Here is a 24,175-nt window from a genome sequence, read left to right as displayed (position 1 = left end):
ATCACCTCCACTAGCTTTGTTTGTAGCGATGCTTCCTAAGTTTGTTTAAATGACTGTAATTCCTGAAACACCATTTCCTTCTATTTACCCAGATTCTGAAGGTACAATCTACTGGGACAAAGACGGGCTTCTGATTTTGGACCTGGGCACCTTTCCTGCCTCAGTTGTTAGCCAAATAGGAGGTCCTTCTAACTCTCTTGACTGGGGAAAGGTCATCTATGGCTATCACATAGGAACCCAAATAATTCTCCTGTAGGATCCACATGGATCGCAAGATATCTCCTGTAAATTCCACATGGATCCCAAACATCTCCACTGTAGATTTCGGCTCAACCTCTCCTGGACCCCTCTCCTGGAGGTTCATGTGAGCCCATATATATTTCCTAAGGCCCACATGGACTCCCAACATCTCTTCTGTAGGAGCCATGCTTGATAACCTTCTCAGGGTTACATTCATCATTTCATTGGGTCCTCTCATAACTCTGTAAATCAGTTAAAACTTGTCTTATGGCAAGATAGAGGGCAGTGATAATGAGAGTGAACCAGGGACAGGATCAAAAGCAGAATCTCCTTGTCTTGCTCTGTAGCCCATGACTCCTCTCTCCTGCAGAGACTATGTTTCCCGCTCAATAGTCCATAGCCTCTGAGGCTCCGTCCCTTTTCTTGCCTCTCCTGCACTAACTCCTGTCTGCCTTTCTTCACTCCCACCCCTTTTCTGACCCAGCTGTGGAAGTGAGGCCCCACTCCCAGCAGGCTGAGACCATACAATGGGCCCTTATTCTGGGCAAAGAATCCCCACAGTGTCTCCCACCCACTGAGGCCCCCTTCTAGGCCCAGGATGGTGTGGGTGGAGGGCACCATGAAGGGCAGGAGCTATTTATTGGCTGGTAGGATAGAGGGTGGTCCTGATTGTAGATATCCCACAGGAGGTTTGCATATGAAAACATCACTCACAATGAAAGCCTGTCTGTCTTTCACTCCCAGCCTCATCTCTCCAAGTGGGTCTCTGGCAACTCTCATTGATTCTGGGTTTTAAAACATTTGCACTAGTCTCTACTCACTTTCAGTGTTCATCTCTGCATATCAGCCTCTTTTTTTTTTAAATATATATTTTAAATATTTATTTATTTGGCTGTACCAGGTCTTAGTCTCAGCATGGGGGATCTAGTTACCTAACCAGGGATCAAGCCCGGGCCCCCTGCATTGGGAGAACAGTCTTAATCACTGGACCACCAGGGAAACCCATAGTCTCTTTCTTATTTTCTCTCTCTCTCCCTTTCTCTTTCTTTCTTTTTCTGTTTTCCTTTCCAAGTCTCTCCCTTTCTATTCTTCTATGTAGCTTGTCTGTCCCTATTTCTTATTTCTTTCTCACTTCATCATGCTCTCTTCTTTGTCTTTCCTTGTCTTTTTTCCTCTCCAAAACTTAATCTCTCCATGATTCTGTTCTTTGTGTTTCTATGCCTCTCTTCATGACTTTCCTCTCTTGTCTTTCTATGTCTGGTTTTTTTGGATTTGTGTTTTCTTGTCTATGTCTCATTTCTGACGCTTTAGGTTTCATCTCTAATCTTCCATCCTCTATCCACAGTTTGGCCTTGTGGATCCGAAGGACTTTCGTCAGTCTCCTGCTTATGGAGCTCCCTCTCACTCTTCCTTTCTGGTACACCCAGAGGATCCTGGAACTGGCATGGGAAGTTATTCTCCCAGTTTACAGATTTGGAGGCTGAGGCTCTGGTTGTTGGTACCAGACTCACATTTCTGGGTCTCTTCCTCGACGTTCTCGACTTGCTCTTGTCCTCATAGTGCCTGCCCACCACCTGATCCGGCCCAGAGCCTGGAACTTAGCACCTCGGACAGCTCCTGCAAGGTGCAGGGGCGGCCAGGCCTTCCTTCTCGCGAGTGCAGGAGCCGCGGCCCAGTGGAAGCTCGGGAATCTCGCGAGAGCAGCTGCTGCAGGCAGAGGTGGCGCGGGCGCGCGAGGAACTGGCCCAAGGCGCGCGCGTGCGCGAGCGCGCGCGTACCCCGCCTCCAGCCCCGGAGCGGCTCGCGGCCGGCTCCGAGCCGCATCGCTAGGTGCAGGGCAGCGCGGTGGCCTTTCCGCAGCCGAACGACAGCGGCGGGTGAGTCCCGGGCCCTAGGGCCCAGAGAAGGGCTTTGCAGGGAGGTTGGGCGCAGGTGGAGAGTGGGTCACCCCATCTCCAGTTTTGTACCTGCTACGCTTCACCTTTGGATGCAGGGGGCAGGTCGAGCTGGAGAGGTGGAGAGTCGAGGTGACCTTCCCTGTTAGGGCGGGGGAAGAACGCTTCGGGTGCCCCAGGCCTCCCCCAGCCCTCACATCCCCATTCCCGGCTCCCGCAGAGGGAACCCGGGTCTTGGATGACGTCAGACCCCTGGATTCTGGAACCTGGGCCTTGGGCCCACCTGGCGTTCCCAGCAAACAGTCCTCCTCCTGGGGCCCTCCTCCTGGCGCACGCGGGCCGGGAGGGGGGCGCCTGGAGGCGGGGTGACTGTGGCCTCTTTGGGGGTCCTTCCTGACAAGAGGCGCCTGCAGGAGGAGAGGTTGTGTTCCCCAGCCCCCACCTAACCTAGGCGGCGGGCCTTTGGGCCGCTGGTCTGAGCCGCCTCCGGTTTTCGGGGATGGGTGAATTGGTTTGAGCCTGGGGTCCAACGGGGCTTCGGGGTGGTGTGTGGAGGGCCCAGATGAAGCTCGCTGTAACGCTGACAGGAGTCGGTCACGAGGATGGGGGGAGATACTTGGGAACCCGTCTCGGTCCCTGCCTCTGGGAGCCCCCAATCTAGAGGATGGGGGAAGGAAGTAGAGTCTTGGACTGAGAATTTGCCATCTCAGGCGGTTCAAACGAGTAGTGCCCCAGATCCAGGATAAGGAGTTTAGGGAGGGCCAGGTAGACTTTTCTGTGGACCCCAGGAGCACAAGGAGAAAGGGAGACGAGCCAGTGAACAAGAGCCTCCTCTTGGAGGAGGTGAGATTTGGATGAGAAGAGGGGTAAAAGAGGGCACTTCAGGAAGTGGTTTGGACTAAGGCCTAGAGGGGGGAACCACGCATAGCTGTTGGGGAGCCTGGCTTGTGAGCCCAGCCTTGTGACTGACCCCCATGGGGTGGGGAAGTCTGGAAAATTTTGTAGCCTTTGCCGCACCTGTTCTGTCTCCAAGGGGCAGGCCTCTGAAAGAGGGGATTGGTTCTTGCAGAGAGATTTTGTTTGGGGCTGCCCAGATCTTCCTAGTTGAGATTTGATCTGGGTTTGGTGAGCCTGAGTTGCTGATAGAGGACTGACTGCTCAGTGGGCCATGGAAAGAGGGTCTTCTTAGGTCTAGCAAACCCATGGAGAGTTAGTAGGATCCTGGGAGAGGAGCTCTGGATAGTGGCCTTGGGCTCTGTTCCTTTTTAAACTTTTTCTCTGGCTGGCTGGCCACCTTTGAGCAAATTGATTCCCCTCTCTGGGCATCTCTTTGCCAGCATGTTTCTCTTGGGATGAAATAATAAGACTAAGTACTGACCTCCCTTGAGGAGGCTGCTTGTTCTAGTTTAGAGCTTCCTTCTCAGTTTTTCTCCCTCTCCCTCTGCCTTCCTCTTCCTGTCCCTGCCCCCACCCCCACCCCCAGCTGTTCCTCTGCAGGCTGCATTTCGTTCTTGCTGACAGCCTGGAGTTTCTGAAGGTTTCCTGGAGGAAGTGAGGTACAGCAGGGTTCATGAAACTGTGGATTTAGCCTGATTGTGGGGAGGGCATCCGTTGCTCCACTCCCACCCCTAGGCTTGGGAGTGCTACAGGAGGCTGAAGTCACAAGAATGGAAGGTTCCAAGCTCCTTTGCTCTGTGTCCACATCTTGAGCAAGAATGTGATTGACTTGTTCTCTGTGCTCTGTTCTGTGCTGAGTCCCTCCTGGAAGCCCCATCCATGATGGAACCAGGAAAAGACTGGATGAGAATGAGTGAGCATTCATTGCCCAATAACTGGTTCAGAATATAAATAGTGGGAGGCACAGCAGGGATGTCTAGAAGGGCTTCCAGAAGAGGTGGGATATGAGAAAAATAGTAGGACTGAGAGGAATTAGCACGGCTCTGGTTTAGGCTCACTGGAAGCAGACGGGATGGCTCGATATGATCGGCATGAAGCTCGGAAGTGGGTCAGTGTGTGGACGAGAAGCAGAAGGTAGTGGGTGGGAGCTTTGTAGCTGATTGGCACAAGGCCTTGACTGCCAGGCACAAGATCAGTAGGGGCTACTGGAGAGTCATCACAGGACAGTGATAGCTGTGCTGGAAGAGTAGTGTTTTCTGAGAAAGATTCAAACCCTGATGGTGGGAAAGATTAAGGGCAGGAGGAGAAGGGGGCAACAGAGGATGAGATGGTTGGATGGCATCACCGATCCAGTAGACATGAGTTTGAGCAAACTCCAGGAGATAGTGAAGGGCAGGGAAGCCTGGAGTGCTGTAGTCTGTGTGGTCTCAAAGAGTCAGACACAACTTAGCAAGTCAACAACTGGAGAGTCATCACAGGACTGTGAGCAATGCCAGGAGAGCAGTGTTTTCTGAGAAAGAGTCATAGTTCTGGGACATCAGGGCTGGGGATATGGAAATGGGTGTGGGGTAAGGAGACCAGAGGTAGAGCTGGAGAGGGAACTTTCATCTTCGCAGATAAGCTCTGGGTGGGCAGGAAGAAAATGACCATTTCTGTGCCAAGCATGGGGCTCATGATGGTGAGTAGGGAGCCCTGGAACAAACCACAGGTGTCTGTCCTGATCTGAGGCCAGACTTGACTCCCTTCTTTTTGCCATGGACCTCACTCTTTACTGTGGGACCTTCTGTCCCCCCAGCTTCACAGTTAGAAATGGAATAAATTATAGTCTGTCTTTTGAACAAAATTCAGTTAGTGTTTGCTATCTTACTGATAACTAAGGAAGTGCTCCCTTAGGCTTGCATCTTTAGGGGGATATGTAGCACTCCCAGTGCCTCCCAACATTATGAAAGACTTTCAGATGAGGAATGAATTGCTGCTTCTCTCCTTTTGCAGTTTAGGAGCTTTGGTTCGCGGAGGTTGGTCATTGCTGCTCCCCTCTTCCCCTGCCCAAGTGTAAAGGCTAATCCCTGACAGAAGAGCAGAGGATCCTGGAACCTTCCATTCTTGTGACCTCAGCCTTCTGTAGCCCTCCCAAGCCTAAGTTCTTTCTGGGCTAACAATATACAAACGAGGCAGCCTTGCACTGTGCTCTGGCCCTGAGCGCTGGCTTTCCCATCAGTACTTTGCTATTCTGACTTCTCTGTAACACCTTTGGGAGACAGCCTGGGACCAGAGGGGGGGTCAGGTTGGAGCCTGGGTTACAGCCTCCTCCCTTGAGGCTCCTACAGTCTAGTTGTTGCCTGATGTCCCTCTGACTCTCTTTGTTTTCCTGGAGAACATTAGTGTTGGACCACGGTCTCCCATTCCACATCCTGTTGTCTCATGCGAGGCGATGCCTCCTTCAGCCATGCGTTCTGCCGGCTCCACCTGAGTCAGGTCATCATTGGCATGTGGCCACCTCTGAAACCTTAAACCCCAGTATTGTTCTCTGACCACAGTCCAATTTCTGCTTTACCTACTTTGGGACCTCAAGGAGACCTCAAGTTCTCTGACACTTCCATTTTCTCTATCTCGTGAGCATGGCACCTACTGTGTCCTTCCTGGACTCCACGGTCCTGGATTTTAACTGACTCTTGGCCTCAGTGACCATGCCATGGCCCGTGTGCCCCACCCCAGAGCAGACCACTTCCCCCCCATCCCGCCAGTTCTGGATTCTACACCAAGAATGTGGACAGCTTCTGGTGGCCATCACATACTGGGATAGTCTCATTCTGCTTCCATGGAGGGTCTCCAGCCTCAGCTGTCCCTTCATCACTTCTCAGGACTGTCATCACTTTCCTCTTCCCATCAACTGTCCATCCTATTCCATGGGAAGAGTAGGCCAAACTTGGACCATTATCCAAAGATCCCATCATTATCCAAAGATCCCAGTGGACCAAAGCCGCTGAACTCATGTAAAGGGTTAGTTGAGTGGTGTGTGTGGAAGTTGGAACCATACCTGTGTTTCTCTACTTCTTGACTCCTAGGACTCCTAGTCTAATACACCCACTCTGTGCTATGGATGCCGGCCCTTCCTGTCTCCTGAGATATCAGTGTCTGTCAGCAGTTTCCCCCTCTACTGTATCTTTAGTATCTCTGCTGTTTTTCCTTAACAATACTGTCTGCCCTGCTTATTAATGTGCTCAAGTCTCCTATCTGGAAAAATCCATCTAACTGTATGTCTTCCTCTAGCTGCTGCTGTTTTATTTTTTTTTTATTTATTTTTTTGCTGCTGCTGTTTTAAACCTATAACTTTGTGAATAGTGATATAGAAAAGTGATATAAGACTGTTGTAGACATTTTAGAAAATAAAGATAAAAGAAAGACAATAATATAATCTCACTATCAAGAGATGGCTATTAATCCTTTAATGTATGGTATTTCACTCTTGACACTCATATTCTCTGTATTATATTAAAGTCTCAGCTGAGTTTTTTTAAAAATTAGTCTGCTAGACTTATCCCTCTTCCTCTCCTCATATTCCCTCATTTCTTGGCAACTGCCCTCTGCCCCACCATGCCCTGAAACTGTGAGCTTCTAATTGCCAGAATCAGCCCATGTCACAACTGACTGCTCCGTGACCATGGACATTGCTGACCTGGTTGACCAGTCAATAAAAAGGTTGAAATAACCTGTATTCATTGACGTGAGATATTTTCATGAGATACTGTTGATTGGAGAAAACTATGTTATAAACTAGCATGTATAAAATGATCTCAGTTTTGTCACATATGCTTCTGTGTGTGTGTGTGTGTGTGTGTGTGTGTGTGTGTGTGTGTGTGTTCAGTTGTGTCTGACTCTTTGCAACCTCATGAACTGCAGCCTACCAGGTTCCTCTGTCCATGGGATCTGACAGGCAAGAATACTAGAGTGGGTTGCCATTTCCTTCTCCACATTTATGCTTACTGCTGCTACTGCTAAGTCACTTCAGTCGTGTCCAACTCTGTGCGACCCCATCCCTGGGATTCTCCAGGCAAGAACCCTGGAGTGGGTTGCCATTTCCTTCTCCAATGCATAAAAGTGAAAAGTGAAAGTGAAGTCGCTCAGTCATGTCTGACTCTTTGAGACCCCATGGACTGCAGCCTACCAGGCTCCTCTGTCCATGGGATTTTCCAGGCAAGAGTACTTATGTATACATAAAAACCAGAAATCTAAAGGTCAGACTGTTAAAGAGGTGACCTCTGAGAAGGTGGATTTTGGAAGAACTTGTATTTTCTCCTTTATGGACTTTGATTTTTTTTAACTTGCAGATATTTTTATGTATGTTGCTAAAAAGCAACATAATTTCACTTTATTAAAAAAAACCTTGAGGTTATATTTTTAAAAAAAGAATAGAATCCTTTAGTGACTCCCAAGACTCAGAGGATAAAGCTCAAATTCTGCTCATGGCCTTTAAGGCCAGGATGACTGGCCCCTCCCATCTCTTGGCCCTATTTTTGCCTTTTTTTTCACTCCTTCCACTTTAGGCTTTATCTGTGCTCTGCTTCTTTCTGTTTCTTAAATTTGCCATGCCATAGTTCTGACCTTCCCTTTGCATGTGTTTTTCTGGTTCTTTCTTTTCCTGGCCAACTCTTATTTATCCTTCAGGATTCAGCTCTGATATCACCTCCTCTGTGAAGCCCTCCCTGGCTCCTCCAGGATGGACCAGGCAGGTGCTCCTCTGGGTTCTACTGCTTTGTGTACTTGCTCTTTCTGGAGCACTTCTCAGGCTGTGTTATAATTGCCCACTGACTCAGTTACATCCTCCACTCTTACCTCCTCCCTTTTGACTCAAACTTCTCTCCCATTTTACAGAGAAAATTAAAGCAGATATGTGGGACTCTCACTGTCCTTTCCAAGGCCTCAGACCTCCCCCATCTGCTTGCATCATGTTTTTCTTCCCACCTCCTTGCGCTGGACCCCATGCTTCTCTCTATTTCAAGGGCTTGCTCCATTAATTAACCTCTGTGTCTGTTGTAATTGCAACTCTTCCCTGGAACTTTCCATCTTGAGCTTATTAGCATCCTAAACAAACAACCTTGAGCCATGGTCCCTCCTTGAACCTCTTGGCTACCCAAGTATTACCCTATTTCTGTTCTCTAACAAGGCAGGCTTCTTCAAATTGTTGTCTATACCTGCTCTCAGCTTACACGTTCAACTATTAATGTATAGTTTGGCTGCTATCCCCCCCAGCCCCTCAGCCCAGCTCCTACCACCCCCAGAGTAGTTCTTGCTGGGGTCATGGGTGACTTGCTGTTGCTGAGCGTACTGGACATTTTTCAGTCCAGCCCTTTTGATGCTGGACCTCTCAGTGGCATCTGTCACATTTGTCCACTCTCTACTCCTGGCTTTGGAGACTTCACACTCTCCTGGTTTTCCTCCTGCCCCATCAACTGGACCTGCTCATTCTTTGCCAGCCCTTCTTCTTGACTTTTCTTTTCATTTATTTTTTTTTAAACAGGTAATACATGTACACGATTCATAATTCAAAAAGATGTCCTGAATTTCATCAATTCTAAAATAAACATTTTGGTATTTCTGAAAACATTTTAATGTCTGTGACTTTAAAATTTTGGCATCTTATCATTATGAAATTGGTGGGTTTTATTTTCTTTCTTTTGGTAAATAATATAATGATCTAAAAGTTGATGGTGTCTTGGATTTGATAGTATAAAGATACATAGTAAATGGGATTTCCCTGGCGGTCCAGTGGTTAAGACACCATGCTTCCACTGCAGGGGGCACAGCTTTGATCCCTGTCTGGAAGATCCTGCATGCCTCTTAGTGTGGCCAAAAATAGAAGAAAAAAAAAAAAAGATACATAGTAAAAATTATTCCTCCCATCTACTCCAGGTCTATGCAGTTCCTCTGTCCCCCAGGAATCACAATTATTTTTTTTTATTGATGTCCTACTAGAGATTCTTGATTCTTTGTGTATATATAGCCAAATGCAACTATATATTTTTTCCCTGACTTAAAATATTTATCTGTTTTTATGAAGAGCTGACTCATTTGAAAAGACCCTGATGCTGGGAAAGATTGAGGGCAGGAGGAGAAGAGGACAAAAGAGGATGAGATGGTTGGATGGCATCACTGACTCAATGGACATGGGTTTGGGTAGGCTCCGGCAGTTGGTGATGGACAGGGAGGCCTGGCGTGCTGCGGTTCATGGGGTCGCAAAGAGTCGGACACAACTGAGCGACTGAACTGAACTGAACTGATGAAGTGTAATTGACATATATTACTTTCAGGTGTACGGCATAATGATATTTGTATATATTATGAAATGATCGCCCTAAGTTCTAATACTGAACTGCCAGGAAATTTCCCGATTCTTTTTGCAGAACAATTTGAAAGAAAGTAGCAGACAAGACACAATATTTCTTTCTTTTTTTTTTTTTTCATTTATTTTTATTAGTTGGAGGCTAATTACTTTACAGTACTGTAGTGGTTTTTGCCATACATTGACATGAATCAGCCATGGATTTACATGTGTTCCCCATCCCGATCCCCCCTCCTGCCTCCCTCCCCATCCCATCCCTCTGGGTCTTCCCAGTGCACCCGCCCTGAGCACTTAAGACACAATATTTCTAAATACTTCACCATGTGTCTCCTAAGAACAAAAGTATTATCCTATGTAACCACAACACCTAAGAAATTTAACACTTAAGAGTGATATCTTCTATTCAGTCTGTATTCAAATTTCTTTACTCATCCTAAAAATGTCCTTTATAGCTATGATTTAAAAATCCAGGACCACTCATTGCCCTTGGTTGCAATCTCCTGCAAGTCTCCTCCCTGAGTCCCTCTTCCAGTTTCTGCCTTTCATGACATTAACATTTATCTGGGAGAATTTCCCACAATCTGGACTTGTTAGATTCTTTTTCATAATAATTATTTTCAGATTAAACATTTTGGCAGTAATACTACATAGGTGATGTTGTGTTCTTCTATGTGTATCACGTCAGGAAGCACATAATGTCCTTTTGTCCCATTATCAGGCAAGTTTGAGAAGTTTGGTCATTTGGCCTGCCAGATCCTTTCATTATAGAAGTAAATTTTCTCTCTTGTGATTAATAAATAATGTGGTGGGGGCTGACACCCAGACTGTGTGTCTCCCCTCTTCCCCAGCCATCTTTCACCCAGTGGTTTAAGCAGCCATTGAGAATCCTTGCCTGTGTCAATTCTACATAGGGGTTACAACATGATGATTTAAAAAATTATACCATTCCTTCTGTCTTAGGACTTTTCCTTCCCATCTCCCTTTCCTTTGTGTATTATATTGAACTTTCACATTCTTTTCTTTCAGTGTTATCATCCCTAACTGATATTATTCATATTTTTCCTCCAGCTTTTTATCTTGAAAGCTTTAAAGTTGAAAGAATAAAACAAGGGACACTCGTGTAACTTCCCTGAGATTCACCAATTGTTAACATTTGGTGCATTGCTTTGATTCTGTCTATATCTATTCATTATTCCTTATTTTTTGAACTATTTGAAGATTCAGATATCACAACACTTTATCACAAGCACTGAAGCACATATTTCCTAAGAAAAAGGACATTTTCCTACATAACCTCAAGAACACTATCACACCCAAGAAATGTAATATAGACCCAAATAATACTATCTAGAGTCTCTATTCAAGTTTCCTGATATCCCATTGTTTCCCCCTTGAACCAGAATCCAATCAAGGTTTACACTCAGTTTTTGTTGCCATATAGCTTTAGACTCCGTTAGGTTAGAGAATCCCTTATCTTTATTATTTTTTTATTTTTTTTGTCTTTTAGGATGTTGGTATTAAAAAAATTAATTAATTTACTTATAGTTGTGCTGGTCTTCTTTGCTGCGTGCAGACCTTCTCTAGTTGAGAGGCGTGCAGGCTGCTCTTTGCTGTAGTTTCTCTTTGTGGCGTCTTCTCCTGTTGTGGTGCACAGGCTCTGGGTACACAGGTTTCAGGAGTTGTGGTGCATGGGCTTAGTTACCCCAAAGCACGTGGGACCTTCCAGACCAGGGGTTGAACCCATGTCCCATGCATTGGCAAATGGATTCTTAACCACAGGACCACCAGGGAGGCCCCGGATGTTGGCATTTTTTTTAATGTCCTGGCCAGTTTAGTTTATAGAATGCTCCACAACTTGGATTTGACTGATTGTTTCTTTTGACTAGATTCAAGCTAAATATTTGGGCGCATAGGTGATGCTGTGCCCCTCCTGGGACAGTAATCACTGTCCCATTACTGGTGAGTTTGAGTTTGATCACCTGGTTAAGATGGCGCCTGCAACTTTCTTCACAGTAAAAGTGCCTGTTCTCCTTTGTAATTACTAAGTCATCTTCGAGACGCTGTGACTGTCTTCTTCCCCAACAATCTTTCACCTAGTGAAAGACTCAGCAGCCATTGTGGATCCTTGTGTTTTGAATCAGCTATGACATTCATGGTTGCAAAATTAGAAGATTTTCTAATTCTGTTACTCCTACATTTATAGCTAGCATTCTTCTGCAAAGAAGAGCTTTCTTTCTTACTTCCTCCCTCATTTAAAAAATGAGTGTCACTTTGGATTATTTTTTAAACTCAACATATTATATTACTGTCATTATTTTTGATGCTCTGAATTCTCCCAAATTTGGCTGATTGGTAGGTAGCCCCTTCAAATTGGTGTCCTTTTGACATGTTCTAATTAGCTGAATTCCTGCTTATTTCTGGCACCACAAGATGTTCTAGGCTGATGTTGTATTTCTTTGTCTTGGCTTGCGACCAACCACATATTTTTAAAGACATGAGTTCATATCAATGCCTCCAATTCAAATCCAGCATCACAGGACTCTTTCTTATCTTCCCATATTCCATATTCTGTCTCCGTATCTAACATTGAGAACCCAGGTTCCAACAACACAAACACATTCTTTCATATGTTCTCTGCTACAGTACATACGAAAAGTTTCAGTCACCACACTAATACCGACAGTAAACCTGCTAAGATTTTAGATTTCTTTCTAGTTGTTTTTGCTCTTGAGATAGATCCTTTTAAGAGAACGCAGAGTACTGAGATCAAGCCACTTGGCCAGTTCTTTTTCCTATGTGATTGTATTATCAATTTGCTGTACAGATAGCTTAATTTGTTTTTATTTATTTCAATTTTAGTGGTTCTCTCATATATATATATTTTTTTTTTTTTTTAAATTTTTTTTTTTTTTTTTTTTGTGGCTGTATCGCCCAGAATGCAGGATCTTAGTTCCCTGTCCTGGGTTCCAGATGAACCTGGGACCCCAGCAGTGGAAGTTCAGAGTCTTAACTACTGGGCCACCAGGAAAGTCCCTGTGTTTATTTTAGGTTTAGACTTTGATTTCTTTTGGGTGTAAGTTTTTGAATACATAAGACATTGTATGTAAAAAAAGTATGTAAAAATATTTATGCAGAGAAGTCTCACTACTCATCCTAGCCCTTCCATCATATGGATGACCATTTCATTAGTTTCTTGTTTATTCTTTCTGTATTTCTCTTGCAGAAACAAACATAAATGCATGTTCTTCTTTCTCCTTTTATATAAAAAGTAGCATTCGAATTATAATAATTTGTACTCTGCTTTTTTTTTTTTTTTGGCTACTTCTTGTGGCCCATGGCATCTGTTTCCTGGCATTTTAGTTTCCTGACCAGGGGTTAAACCCATGCCCCCTGCAGCAGAAGCACCAAGTCCTAACCCCTGGGCTGCCAGGGAATTCCCTGCTTTTTCTACTTAACAGTATATACTGGAAATCATTCCATAGAAGTTCAGCAATACCATCTTCATTCTTTTTTACAGCTACATGTTACTCTATTGAATGATATACAAAGTTTATTCAAACAGTAGCTTCCAACAGTTTGCTACTGTAAAATAACATCATCCTGAAAACATGTATTTGTTGTTTCTTATTTGTGGGTAAATAACTAGAGTAGGATTCTGGGGACAAAAGCAAAATATACTTTTATTCTCCTCTCCTCTGCTTTATTTTTTTTCAACATGAAAAGTAGCATAAACTATTCTATACATTGCATTTTTTCAACTGCTTGTAATTGTGGAGTTCTTTCCATATCAGTATTTTTAGAAATAACTGTGCTGCATGCTCGGTCACTCAGTCATGTCCAAGTCTTTGCAACCCCATGGACTGCAGTGTGCTAAGCTCTGCTGTCCATGGAATTTTCCTGGCAAGAATACTGGAATGGGCTGCCATTTCCTCCTCCATGGAGAAATAGCCAGTACCATTTATTTAACCAGCCTGCTGTTGATAGACATGTCAATTGTTTCCAATCTTTTGGCATTACAATGTTACAATTAATGCAGCTATGTAAAAGAACCATTTCATGGCTTGTCTTTGTCATGCCTATCTTTTCCATTTGTGGTAGATGCTGTTAGGTTTTTACATCTGTATTTGATTTCATATCACAAAGAGACCACAAAAGATTATGATGGCCTAAACTTCAATAGAGCCGGAGGAATTTGACTGGAACTCTGGGAAGGTTTGTTTTTCTTTTAAAGCAAACTCTTAGTTGAAGTATAACAGGTAGAAAAGTGCACAAACTGTAATCGTATGCTTGAGGAATTTTCACAAAATCAACCCTTCGTGTCAGCAACACCCAGGTCCAGGAACTGACCATGACCAGCACTCTGATGCTTGTGTTCCCTATACTCTCCTGACTTCTAACACCATAGATTCGTTTTGCCTGATTTAAACTTTATAGAAATTTCTGCCCACTTTTTTTTTCTTTTTACTATTTTTATTTATCTATTTATTTGGCTGTGTTGAGTCTTAGTTGCAGCACGCAGGATCTTCAGTCTTCCTTGCAGCCTGTGGCATCTTTTAGAGAGAACTCTTAGTTGCGGCATGTGAAATCTAGTTCCCTGACCAGGGATCAAACCCAGGTACCCTGCATTGGGAGCATGGAGTCTTAGCCACTGGGACCACCAGGGAAGTCCCTCTGCCCAAATTTTGATGTTGCATTGCCTTAGTGCTTGGCCACAGACCATTTTCTGTTTTTCAGTGTATCTGTATTTATCTATCAAAGTTACTGTTCTGGTAAAATGCTCTCATTTGCTTCCTTAACCTCCACTCACCAACCATTTCCTGATGTCTGTCTCAGCACAGGCCTCCTGCTAAGCTCTTTACCCAGATATTCCCAAAGCCTACAAGGCTTTGTCCTGTCTGGAGGTTCTCACAGCACCTCAGACTCTGTATGTTCACGATGAAGCTTCTCTTCTTCCCTGGAGCCCTGCGCCTCTTCTCATGACGGGGTTCTCAGTAAACAGCCCACCATTTGCTCAGTGGTTTAAGCTGGCAGAGAGTCTTCATGAGGGCCTCCCTCCCCCCACACCCCAGAGCCACCTTGGAGCCCCTTCTAATTGGCCTCCTAAGTGCCTCAAGAATCCCACCCTGCCCACCTCCATTCCTGCTCCCTCTCCACGTGCTCTCTGCTTTGGCCGCAGTGGCTTTCTTTCCCTTATTCAGAAGCATGAAGCTCTTTCCCGCATCAGGTTCTGTGCAAGCTTTCCCCCTGCGCAAGAGGCCGCCCTGCCTCAGGCAACTCTGTGTTCTTCAGGTCTCCCCTTACGGCTTTCTTGATTCCCCAGACCAGGTCACCTAATATATGCTGTGCAAGTTTTCATAGCCATCCTTCTCTTTTATACTGTTCACGGCTGAGGTTATTGACTGTTTCATGCCAACGGCAGGGACCACTTCTCCATGCTTTCTCCCCAGTGCCTGGCAGATTATAAATGCTCAAGAAGTGAATGAATGACTGGAGACAAAGGCAGGGGGAGGGGAGCCCAGCCTGTGACTGAGGCCAGGGCTCTGCTGTGTTCGAGGTCAAGAATAGAATTTCCTCAAGCTTTCTCTGTCATTTGACTTGCACCTGCTTGAGGTGGCCTCCCAGGTTCCTTTCCCACCCTCTCCTGGGATTTTCTGAAAATAGATTTTATACCTGGAGGTCAAGGGCAGGAGTCCCTGGAAGGGTAGAGCTGGTGGAATGGTGGTTCTGTGAGATGGGTCCTGCCCCAGGGAGTTTCCAGCCCAGCTGGGACTGAAAGAAGTACTTGGCTGGGTGAGCCATGATCTTCAACCTTCGCTGACTCTTCTTTCCTTCCAGTTTGAGACAAAGAGGCGTGGACAGGCCGCTGGGCCAGCGGGTGCCATCATGTCAGGTAAGGGGAGGGTGGATCCACGTGGGTAGGGCGTGACAGTGCTGTAGGGTGGGTGGCCCTTTTCCTGGTCTGTTTATACCCTGTAGTTTTTGAAGATCAGATTCTTTCAGTCCTCTTGACCCTGGGTTTCCCCTAGTCCCCCACCAAGACTTGTCTATCAAAGACCCTCACTGTCTAGCTGTCTGTCAGACCTCTGAACCTGGGGACCAGGGATAGCCCATCCTGACGCCCTGGCCCTCCTGTCCATCTGACCGATGAGTGGCATGGCTAGCTCAGTCCCCATCCTTTCTGTCACCATTACTCTCTAATACTCTGAGACCTTTTCCTTCTGGTTTCCGGGTTGTCTGGTTTCCAAAGGCTCAGAACTGGAGAGACCTGAAGGGACTATCTAGTTTGACCCCCATCCCACTGGATAAATGGAGGTCTGGAGAGAAGGGTGATGACTGAATCTTGGAGTGGAGGCTGGAACCCACATCTCCAGACTCACCATCCTGCTGCTTCTGCCCAGAACTACCTCATCAGTGTCCACGCCTGACGGACGGTGTTTACTGTTTTTATTCTTCTGACAGTGATGCTGCCTCAGGGCCACTTTGGAGACCCAAGGCAGCAGGAAAGCTGGTGGGGATGGTAAAGTGGCCTGTGGCCACAGCGGCCAAGAGGGCAGCCCAGGCCAGGAAAGAGCGATCATGTCAGGTCATCGGGGAGGGGAATATTCAGGGTGAAACTGTGTAATATGCCTTGCCTGCAGAGAAGGTGAACAACTTCCCACCACTGCCCAAATTCATCCCGCTTAAGCCATGTTTCTACCAAGACTTCGAGGCCGATATCCCTCCTCAGCATCTCAGCATGACCAAGCGCCTCTACTACCTCTGGATGCGTGAGTGCTGTGGGGTGGGGGTGTTCCAGAACTGGGGAGCGGGGGAGGGGGGTGCCGATGGGTTCTGGGCATTGGGACGGGGTGCCCCCAGGCCAGGGTCCTTCAGCCTCACCTGCAGCATCTGTGTGGGCCAGTAAGCCTATCCCTGCCTGACTCCTCAGGCTCCTCTCCTGGGCCGACTCCCCAGCTAGGCCTCAGTTTCCCTCACCTCCTGTCTAGGCCTCTCCTCATGCCCCAGTCATAGAGCAGTTGGGTGTGTGTGAGGGGTCTCTGCCTGTAGGGCAATTCCTCATTTATCTTCTCATGGGAGTGGTTTTCTAGGGAACCTCCGGTGATTACCTCAGGAGTCTGGATTTGGAGAGGAATCCTCCCCTCAAAGCCTCATTTTTCTTACTTTCTCTGGAAGACTGCTCCAAAAGAATGTTCAGTTGGGATATAGTGACCAAGCTGGGCTGGTCACTCCACTTCCCAAGGAGCAGCTTCCTCATTTGTAGGAAAGAGGGTACTGGCTCAGTGATCGCCTTGCTTCCATGTAGATCTGTGTTAAGAGCTCGAGTTCTCATGTTCTAAGATTTTGAGGTTGAGAGTTTAAAGGCCCCAGTTTCTGATGGCCTGTGACGTTAGAACAATTACGACAAGGGTACTAGATCAAATGAGCTGGAGAGAGATGGGACTGTGAAGAGAGATGTAAACTGATAGAAAAACAGGGTAAAAAAAACCCCTAAAACTGAAAACAAAACAAAATAAAAACAGGTTGATGGGTGTTCTATGTAAAGAGCAAGCAAAATCAGTGAGAACACCATGATTCCAGGAAACCTGGTGGTAATAAATAGGGATGAGGGAAATACAGCGGAAACTCACAGAAAGAAATGCTTACCCTCATTGTGAGGGGCTCTGAGAGGGGTGTACCTCTCATGTGACAGCTTTGTCAGGCCAGACTTGGGGAGCGGTGGCCCTGGGCTCTGGGAACTCTGCCCCTGAGAAGATCTCATCCAGGAGCTGGATTTAGGGGCTATAAATATCTTCCTAAGTCCTTACTAGCTGCTAGCCAGATGCTTTGTTCCCAGGGAAATGTATATAACCCTTGAGATGCTTAAAGAGTTCTGTTCAAAAGCCAAGACCATAGATGCCTGGCTGTTTGAGGCCAAGATTAAGCCTGCCTTCCTTTGTTTATTCAGCGAGTCTTTTTTTTTTTTTTTAATTTATTTTACTTTTGGCTGTGCTGCATCTTCGCTGTGGCATGAGGGGTCTGTGGCATGCAGGGGCTTTTATTCCCCCGTTGGGGTGTACGGGCTTCTCGTTGTAGAGCACGGGCTCTAGAATGCATGGGCTCAGTTGTTGCCCTGTGGCACCTGGGATCTTAGTTCCCTGGCCAGGAATTGAACCTCCGTCCCTTGCACTGGAAGGTGGAGTCTTAACCACTGGACCACCAGGGGAGTCCTTGTTCAGCAAGTCTTTGTGGAGCCTTAAAGGGACTTGGGCTAACATTAGAGGAAGGGAGCAAGTACCCTTATGTCCAGCGAGCTGGGTGTGTGTTAGTGCCAGCATCAGATGAGGAGACTTGAGGTCCCTGCTGGCTGTAACTCAGGGATACAGTGATTCAGAGGTTCAGTTATAGAGTAGGTCGGCATGGAAGAGAAGGAGCCTGAGTCTCACTCTTGGGGAACCTCTAGTTTGGTTGATGGGCTGGGATTTGTCCTTTGGGAAACATGAGAGCACCCAAGTTGTTAGGAGGTCAGAGGGATAGGAGGTGAATAAGACTGCAGTAATGAAAGAAGGATTCTTGGAGGAGGTGGCATAATAGGATTAAAGACAGAGATCCCAGTCACTGCTGCCTGCCCTGTATAAGTGTGGGGCAGATGGTACAATGACGTAAAGAGACGTTTCCTTTTCCTTTCCCCTTTTCATGCCCTACCTTGCAAGAGAAGATGGAAGATGGGTTTCCTGTGCCATGGGCTTGGTGATTGCTGTGGGTTTGGGAAGGCCAGGGGCTGAGGCCATACTTATAAGAAGAGCATTTCTCCCAGGTTGAGGCTTTGGGGCTCTTCAACAGGGCTTGCTAGGCTGAGACTCTGAGTTCCTGATCAGGGGAGACTCTGTTCTCTGGAGTTCTCAGATCCCCAGGAACGGATGTGTATTTTGGGAGGTTGGTCTGAGCTCCCAGTTATCTTTCTTACAGTCTGTACCCCCTCTGTGTGTATGTTATATGTACATCTTATGTATCTCTGTGTGTGTGTTGACTGACGTGACTTGTGGATATGCATCTGTATAAATGTGGTTTGCATGTGTGTTTGTGTATGTCTCTATCTGTCTGTGCTTCTACTGTTTGCCTGTGTTTGATTGTGGGTCTGTGTTGAGTTATGGGGGTATATGTCTGTGTATGGGTGCTTGTGGATTTCCGCATGGGCCTTGGTGTCCGTGTGCGTGTCTGCTGTCTGTCTGGTGTCTGTTGACGTGCTCCCGGGTCTGCAGTGAATAGCGTCACGCTGGCCGTGAACCTGGTGGGCTGTCTCGCGTGGCTGATCGGAGGCGGGGGAGCCACCAACTTTGGCCTCGCCTTTCTCTGGCTCATCCTCTTCACACCCTGCTCCTACGTCTGCTGGTTTCGGCCCATTTACAAGGCCTTCAAGTAAGTGATGGGTGCTGAACCCAGCTCCTAACTCTGTATCTTTGCCCATCTCCCCTGTCTCTTCTCTACGTATTTTTCTCACTTTTTTTTTTTTTTTTTTTTTTTTGCTGTCCCCCAAGCTCACCTTCCCTTTTTTCTCAGCTCAGACTGCCAGGTAGGATTTAGGCTTCCTGGGAACTCTAGGCTGGAGTGAGAGGGCTGGGAGTCAGAACATTCCTCTTAGGTTCTTTCTTCTTCACTCTACCCTTGGGTGGGACAACATAGAGACCAGACTTGTTCTTGTTTTCCTTTCCCTAGGCAACTAGCTGCATGATAAATTTTGCCAGTAGGGCTACCTGTCTTGGTTAAGCTGCCCATCCTGGTGTCCATGGGGCTGGTTAATTTGTTGCCAAGTAGACCATCTACCCACATGCCAATGGGACAAGCCATCCATATGTCACTGGCACTATTTACGTGCTAATGAGGGCATCCAACTCTGCCAAAGGGACTACCCATCCATGTATCAGTAGGGCTAGCTGTCTTAGTGCCAGTGGGTGTCTGCCTTGTGGCAAGTGGGATTTTCAATCTTTGTGCCAATGGATTATCCCTCTCAGTGCCAATCAGGCCTCTAATATTAATCTTTGCCAATTGGATCCATCCATTTATGTGCCAATTAGGTTATAATCTTGGTGCCAGTCATGTGTCCATTATTGTGCCAACAGCACTTTCTACCTTGTGGGGCCCTCCACTCTTGTACCACTGGAGCTTGATGTCTTGGGGCCAGTAGGGTTGTCCAACCCTTTGACATGGGTTTGTTTTTTCCTGCCACAACAGACCCATCTATTTCTGTGCCAACCATCCATGTACCAGTGAGTGGTCCATTCATGAGGCGATCTCTCCCTATGCAATGTGGTACACACAGGTCTAACACATGGAAACTTACAAAGATCCACGGGTAAATGCTGTCCCATTTTGATGTCTTAACTAAGATCCACTGTGTACTCACACTTAGGACTTGAAAGTCTTAAAGGCAGGGAAGCTGTGTCCCTCTACCCAGGTGGCAGGAGCCATCTCCTCTGTTGCAGGACTGACAGCTCCTTCAGCTTCATGGCATTCTTCTTCACCTTCATGGCCCAGCTGGTCATCAGCATCATCCAGGCTGTGGGCATCCCAGGCTGGGGTGTCTGGTAAGAGACAAGGGTGTCTGGGATTGACCCAGGGCTAGCTGGGTGGCAACTGGGGTGTGTCCTTTGCTTACTTCTGTGGGCTAAGCTGCCTGGCCTGTGGGAACACCATGAGTTATTGGAAGTGTGAAGGGATTCAGGATAACTTAGTACAGAGATCAGAGGAGAATAAGGCCGTGGTTTTTAGGGGTGGTGAGGGATATCAAGCATCATGAGATAACCCAAGAGAAGGAAGCCTTAGGTTCTGAGAAGCTTGTTTCCCGAGCCAAGGGTTCTTCCTAAACCACTGACACAGGCCCTGTCCATCCATTGATATGGTCTGTCTCTGTGACAATGAGATGGTCCCTTACTCTAGTGGGGTGGCTCCTGGGAACCCGTCACTGTGCCAGGCAGCCCCACAGCTGGCCTGTTTCTGCAGCGGCTGGATCGCCACCATTTCCTTCTTCGGAACGAACATTGGCTCAGCAGTGGTGATGCTCATTCCCACCGTCATGTTCACGGTCATGGCTGTCTTTTCCTTCATTGCCCTCAGCATGGTATGTGGTCACCTCAAGAGCTACAGGGTGGTGTTGGGAGGGACCGTGATCTGTAACAACCCTTCTCCCAAGTTACAGAAAGACCCAGTGGTCTTCCAAGGGACTCACTCTGGAATGGCTTGATGGACTTTGCTCCCAGTGCGCAGGGCATGGGTTGGAGGGGGGACTGACTTTTTCGGTGACTTACCTCTGGCTCCCATGTCTTTTCTGGATGGGCTGCCTCTTCCCCTTGATTAACCCTTCCTTGTGTTCCTCCTCCTACAGGTCCATAAATTCTACCGGGGCAGCGGGGGGAGTTTCAGCAAAGCTCAGGAGGAGTGGACCACGGGAGCATGGAAGAACCCGCACGTGCAGCAGGCGGCCCAGAATGCAGCCATGGGGGCAGCACAGGGTGCCATGAATCAGCCGCAGACTCAGTATTCTGCCACTCCCAACTACACATACTCCAATGAGATGTGAACCAGTCAAGCCGACCGGGAGCTGGCTGGGGGCCGGTGGGATGGGGGCTCAAACCACAGAGTCTGTTGTGGTGACCAAGCAGGGTTCCCCCTTCCCTTTTTCTCCTGCCCCACTTTGTACAAAGAATCAGAGTTATATATATATATATATATGTATATGTACCACCCCTCCCCCACACCCTCTGGACTCTGTTCTCAGCACCCTGAGAGCTGGGGGCTGCACTCGGAGCTGTCCCGTGCGGCGGTAGTTGTGTCTGTGTCCCCTTGTGAATAGTGTGCAGTGGAGGTCTCTTGTTGTGGTGCTAGATGTACGTTTAGAACTAAACCAGCCCCCCACCCTCCATCAGGCTGCTCCGTCTGACCTCGGCCCTGAGACCCCTCATGGGGCAAGGGGAGGCATAGCAGAGAGCCTGGCCCCCTCCCAAGGTTATGAGCTGAAACTTTTTCCAGTTTTGGTCTTCCTGGGAAGCAGCAGTATTTAGCACTAGTCGGGTTGTTGGTGGGGAGGGTGGAGACCTGCAGGGAATCTCCCCTTGCTCCTTTGGCTCTGGGTCTCTGCCCTCCCCTCCCACCTCCCACAACCTCCTCCTCCATTTCTCTCTTCCTGCTTCCTGTGGTCTCTTCGCCTGCCCAGGACTCCTCTTTTCCTCATGTGGCATTTCTTCATCTTCCTCCAGGCTGAGGGTCCTACTTGTATCTGCTCCTGAGACTGAAGCCCATTCTCAGATCCAGGAAGCAGACAGAGGACAGGGGAGCTGAGCTGGAGCCCTGATGTGGGAGGGCACACAGCCAGAGATGTGAGCCCTCCTGGGCACCTGACCCGCAGGGGATGGACATGCAAGGCCGGGTCCTCTCTTCCCTGCCTTGCCTTCTCCTCCTTTACTTCCCGGAGCCCCCTCGAGCCCCTCTGCCTGTGTCCCTCCCCACACTCGCAGCTGCTGTGGCCTGATTCTCCTGCCCTACCCCTACTGTGTGCTAGGTGATGTCTGCCATCCACAGGGGCAGATTGCACTGCCTTCCCTGAAGAGCTGGGTGGTGTCTGGGCAGTTTTCAGGTGTAAAGGTGCAGCTGTGTGCTTGCTAAGTCATTTCAGTCATGTCCGACTCTTTGTGACCTCTTGCGACCAGGCTCTGTCCATGGGATTCTCCAGACAAGAATACTGGAGTGGGTAACCATTTCCTACTCCCGGGGATCTTCCTGACTCAGGTTTCCTGCACTGGCAGGCAGGTTCTTTACCACTAGCGCCACCTGGGAAGCCCAAAGGTGCAGCGGGAGCAAAGGATCTGTGAATAATTACTGGTCTCCGAGTGATGCCTGGTTGGCCCAAGCCCGCTGGGCAGGTGCTGGGTGTCTCTGAATGACCACTGGATTCCTGGGAGCAATAGCTGTTCTGTTTGGGTCTGAAGGCATAGGCTCAGAGGACTGGTCCTGGAGGGGTGAGTCTTCTCCTTAGAGGAGAAGGTAGGCAGGACCAACTGAGAGGGGATCATGCATCCGCCCTGCCCCCACCCCCCCAGCTTGCTCTGGGGCATAGGGCAGTTCTGGGCACTTGAACTCAAGGCCTAGGAAGAAGCACAGGCCCAGCCCTGTGTGCAAGCACAATAGCTGGAATGTGATTTCAGGTCAGGTGTGGTGGGAGGGGAGGTCCTCTGGCTCCTGTTTTTTATCACATCGAGATTACTTGCTGCCCTCTGTCTTAGCCCTTCCTCACCCCCATTAGAACCCCCTTTTCTTTCCAGGACAGTGATAGAGGACTGTGGGCCTCTTGTGTCCCAGGCATTGTGAGAATGTTGTTGGTAGAGGTCCTGGCTCTCTTGGAGGCCTGAAGAGGAGTGGGTTCTTACCCATGGAGCAGCTGCCCATTTTTCACTCGTCGCCCCTACCTCCCCCCTGGGCGATTTGGCTTGAGAAACCAAACTCCACCTGGCCACTCTGGGTGGCTCCAGCTTAGAACCCAGCATCTGGATTTCCAAGCACCATCTGAGCTTTGAGATCCAGGTACTTCATTTTCCTACAAGGGGAACCAGGGCCTCTGGGAAGTTATCTTCCTAATGGCCCCTTAGGCTTGGGCCAGAGTGTGATTGACTCTCTCCTCTACCACTTTCTCTTTGGAAAGCAGTTGTCACAGGCCCTAGTACCCAAAAAGAGACCCTAGGTCTAGGCTCTTCCTTTTCCTCTCTCCCCGCCCAGACCTCTGGCTCCCTTTCTCTTCCTCTCTTTGGTAACTCCAGGAGGCCTGTGGTCTAGCTGCCAGCACAGCATCCTTGACCTGTTGGATGCTCCCTCCCTTCAGCTTCCTGTCCTACCCGCCTTTGCTCTTTCCTGGCTCAGATCTGTATGGCCATGCCCTGGCTCTGCCCTTTGGAAGACCTGCTATACCTGCGTGTGGCCCAGCTTGTCGAGGCCCTGGGATGCTGCATCTCCAGGCATCTATGCACTTTCCTGGGGAGGGAACTGAATGAGCAGTGGGGGCTGGGCACAGGTTCATCTCTGCTGGATGGTCTGGCTTGAGGGTGGGGTGCAGGAAGGCTGAGGTCAGTTCTAAGGTCAGGTCTTTGGCCAGTAACCTGCTTTTGCATTCTGCTGGTGCCCACTGCCCCTCCTTGTTTCTGGGAAACACAGACCATTCTCCAACTGGCAGTTGACCTGCCTGAGCCAATGTGTCTGTCTGTGGTAACTGAGTGAACCATAATAAAGGGGAACATTTGACCCTCTGTGTCCTGCTGTGTCATGAGTCTTCATGAGGGCCTGTGTGGAGCCTCACCATGGGCTGTGGGGCATGGAAGTAGGGTGGGTCCAGTGGGCCTGTCGCCTGTCATTCCCAGAGGTCAAAAGTCACACACTTCTGTGTGGTTCTTTCTCTGAGGCAGCCTTGAAATTGCTACAGAGGCCTTCTGCCTGTTAGGAGGAGTTCTGAGTTTCCTGAGGAAGAGCTGAATTCACCTGCTGCAGTTAAAGATCCCCCATGCTGCAACTAAAAGACTTCGCATGCAGCATCTAAGACCTGCCACAGTCAAAAAAAAAATTTTTTTTTAATTAAAATAAAAAACATAGAAGATAGGCTCAGTAAAAGTATTATTAAGTACTGCAGTGATAAGCAGTGTGGGTGGGGCTGGGGGGATGAGGAGGTCAGACAACTGGCAAGTCCAGATGAACACAGGAAATACCAGGAACTTGGGAACCGGTGCTCTCGGTGGGATTCCCCTAGTGGACTACAGTTCTCGGAAGGCTGAGAAGTTGACTACAACTC

The 24,175-nt window shown here is 48.0% G+C and overlaps 1 protein-coding gene across 2 annotated transcripts; it reads left to right on the top strand.

Moving 5' to 3' along the window:
- Positions 1-2,034: 2,034 nt before the first annotated feature.
- Positions 2,035-23,634, top strand: SCAMP5 (secretory carrier membrane protein 5). 2 transcript variants are annotated; one of them, XM_065906179.1, is made up of 7 exons: positions 2,035-2,117; positions 15,208-15,262; positions 16,011-16,139; positions 18,612-18,768; positions 19,833-19,934; positions 20,350-20,467; positions 20,732-23,634. In XM_065906179.1, the coding sequence occupies exons 2-7, from the start codon at positions 15,256-15,258 to the stop codon at positions 20,924-20,926; spliced, it is 708 nt and encodes a 235-aa protein (XP_065762251.1). In that variant the 5' UTR covers positions 2,035-2,117; positions 15,208-15,255; the 3' UTR covers positions 20,927-23,634. The 2 variants fall into 2 exon arrangements, with proteins under 2 accessions (XP_065762251.1, XP_065762252.1); XM_065906180.1 differs by lacking the exon at positions 2,035-2,117 and having other exon boundaries at positions 15,235-15,262; positions 16,016-16,139.
- Positions 23,635-24,175: the final 541 nt, after the last annotated feature.

The sequence above is a fragment of the Muntiacus reevesi genome, chromosome 15, assembly GCF_963930625.1.
Source record: "Muntiacus reevesi chromosome 15, mMunRee1.1, whole genome shotgun sequence".
NCBI classification, from domain to species: Eukaryota; Metazoa; Chordata; class Mammalia; order Artiodactyla; family Cervidae; genus Muntiacus; species Muntiacus reevesi.
This window is presented reverse-complemented; position numbering and strand designations above follow the sequence as displayed.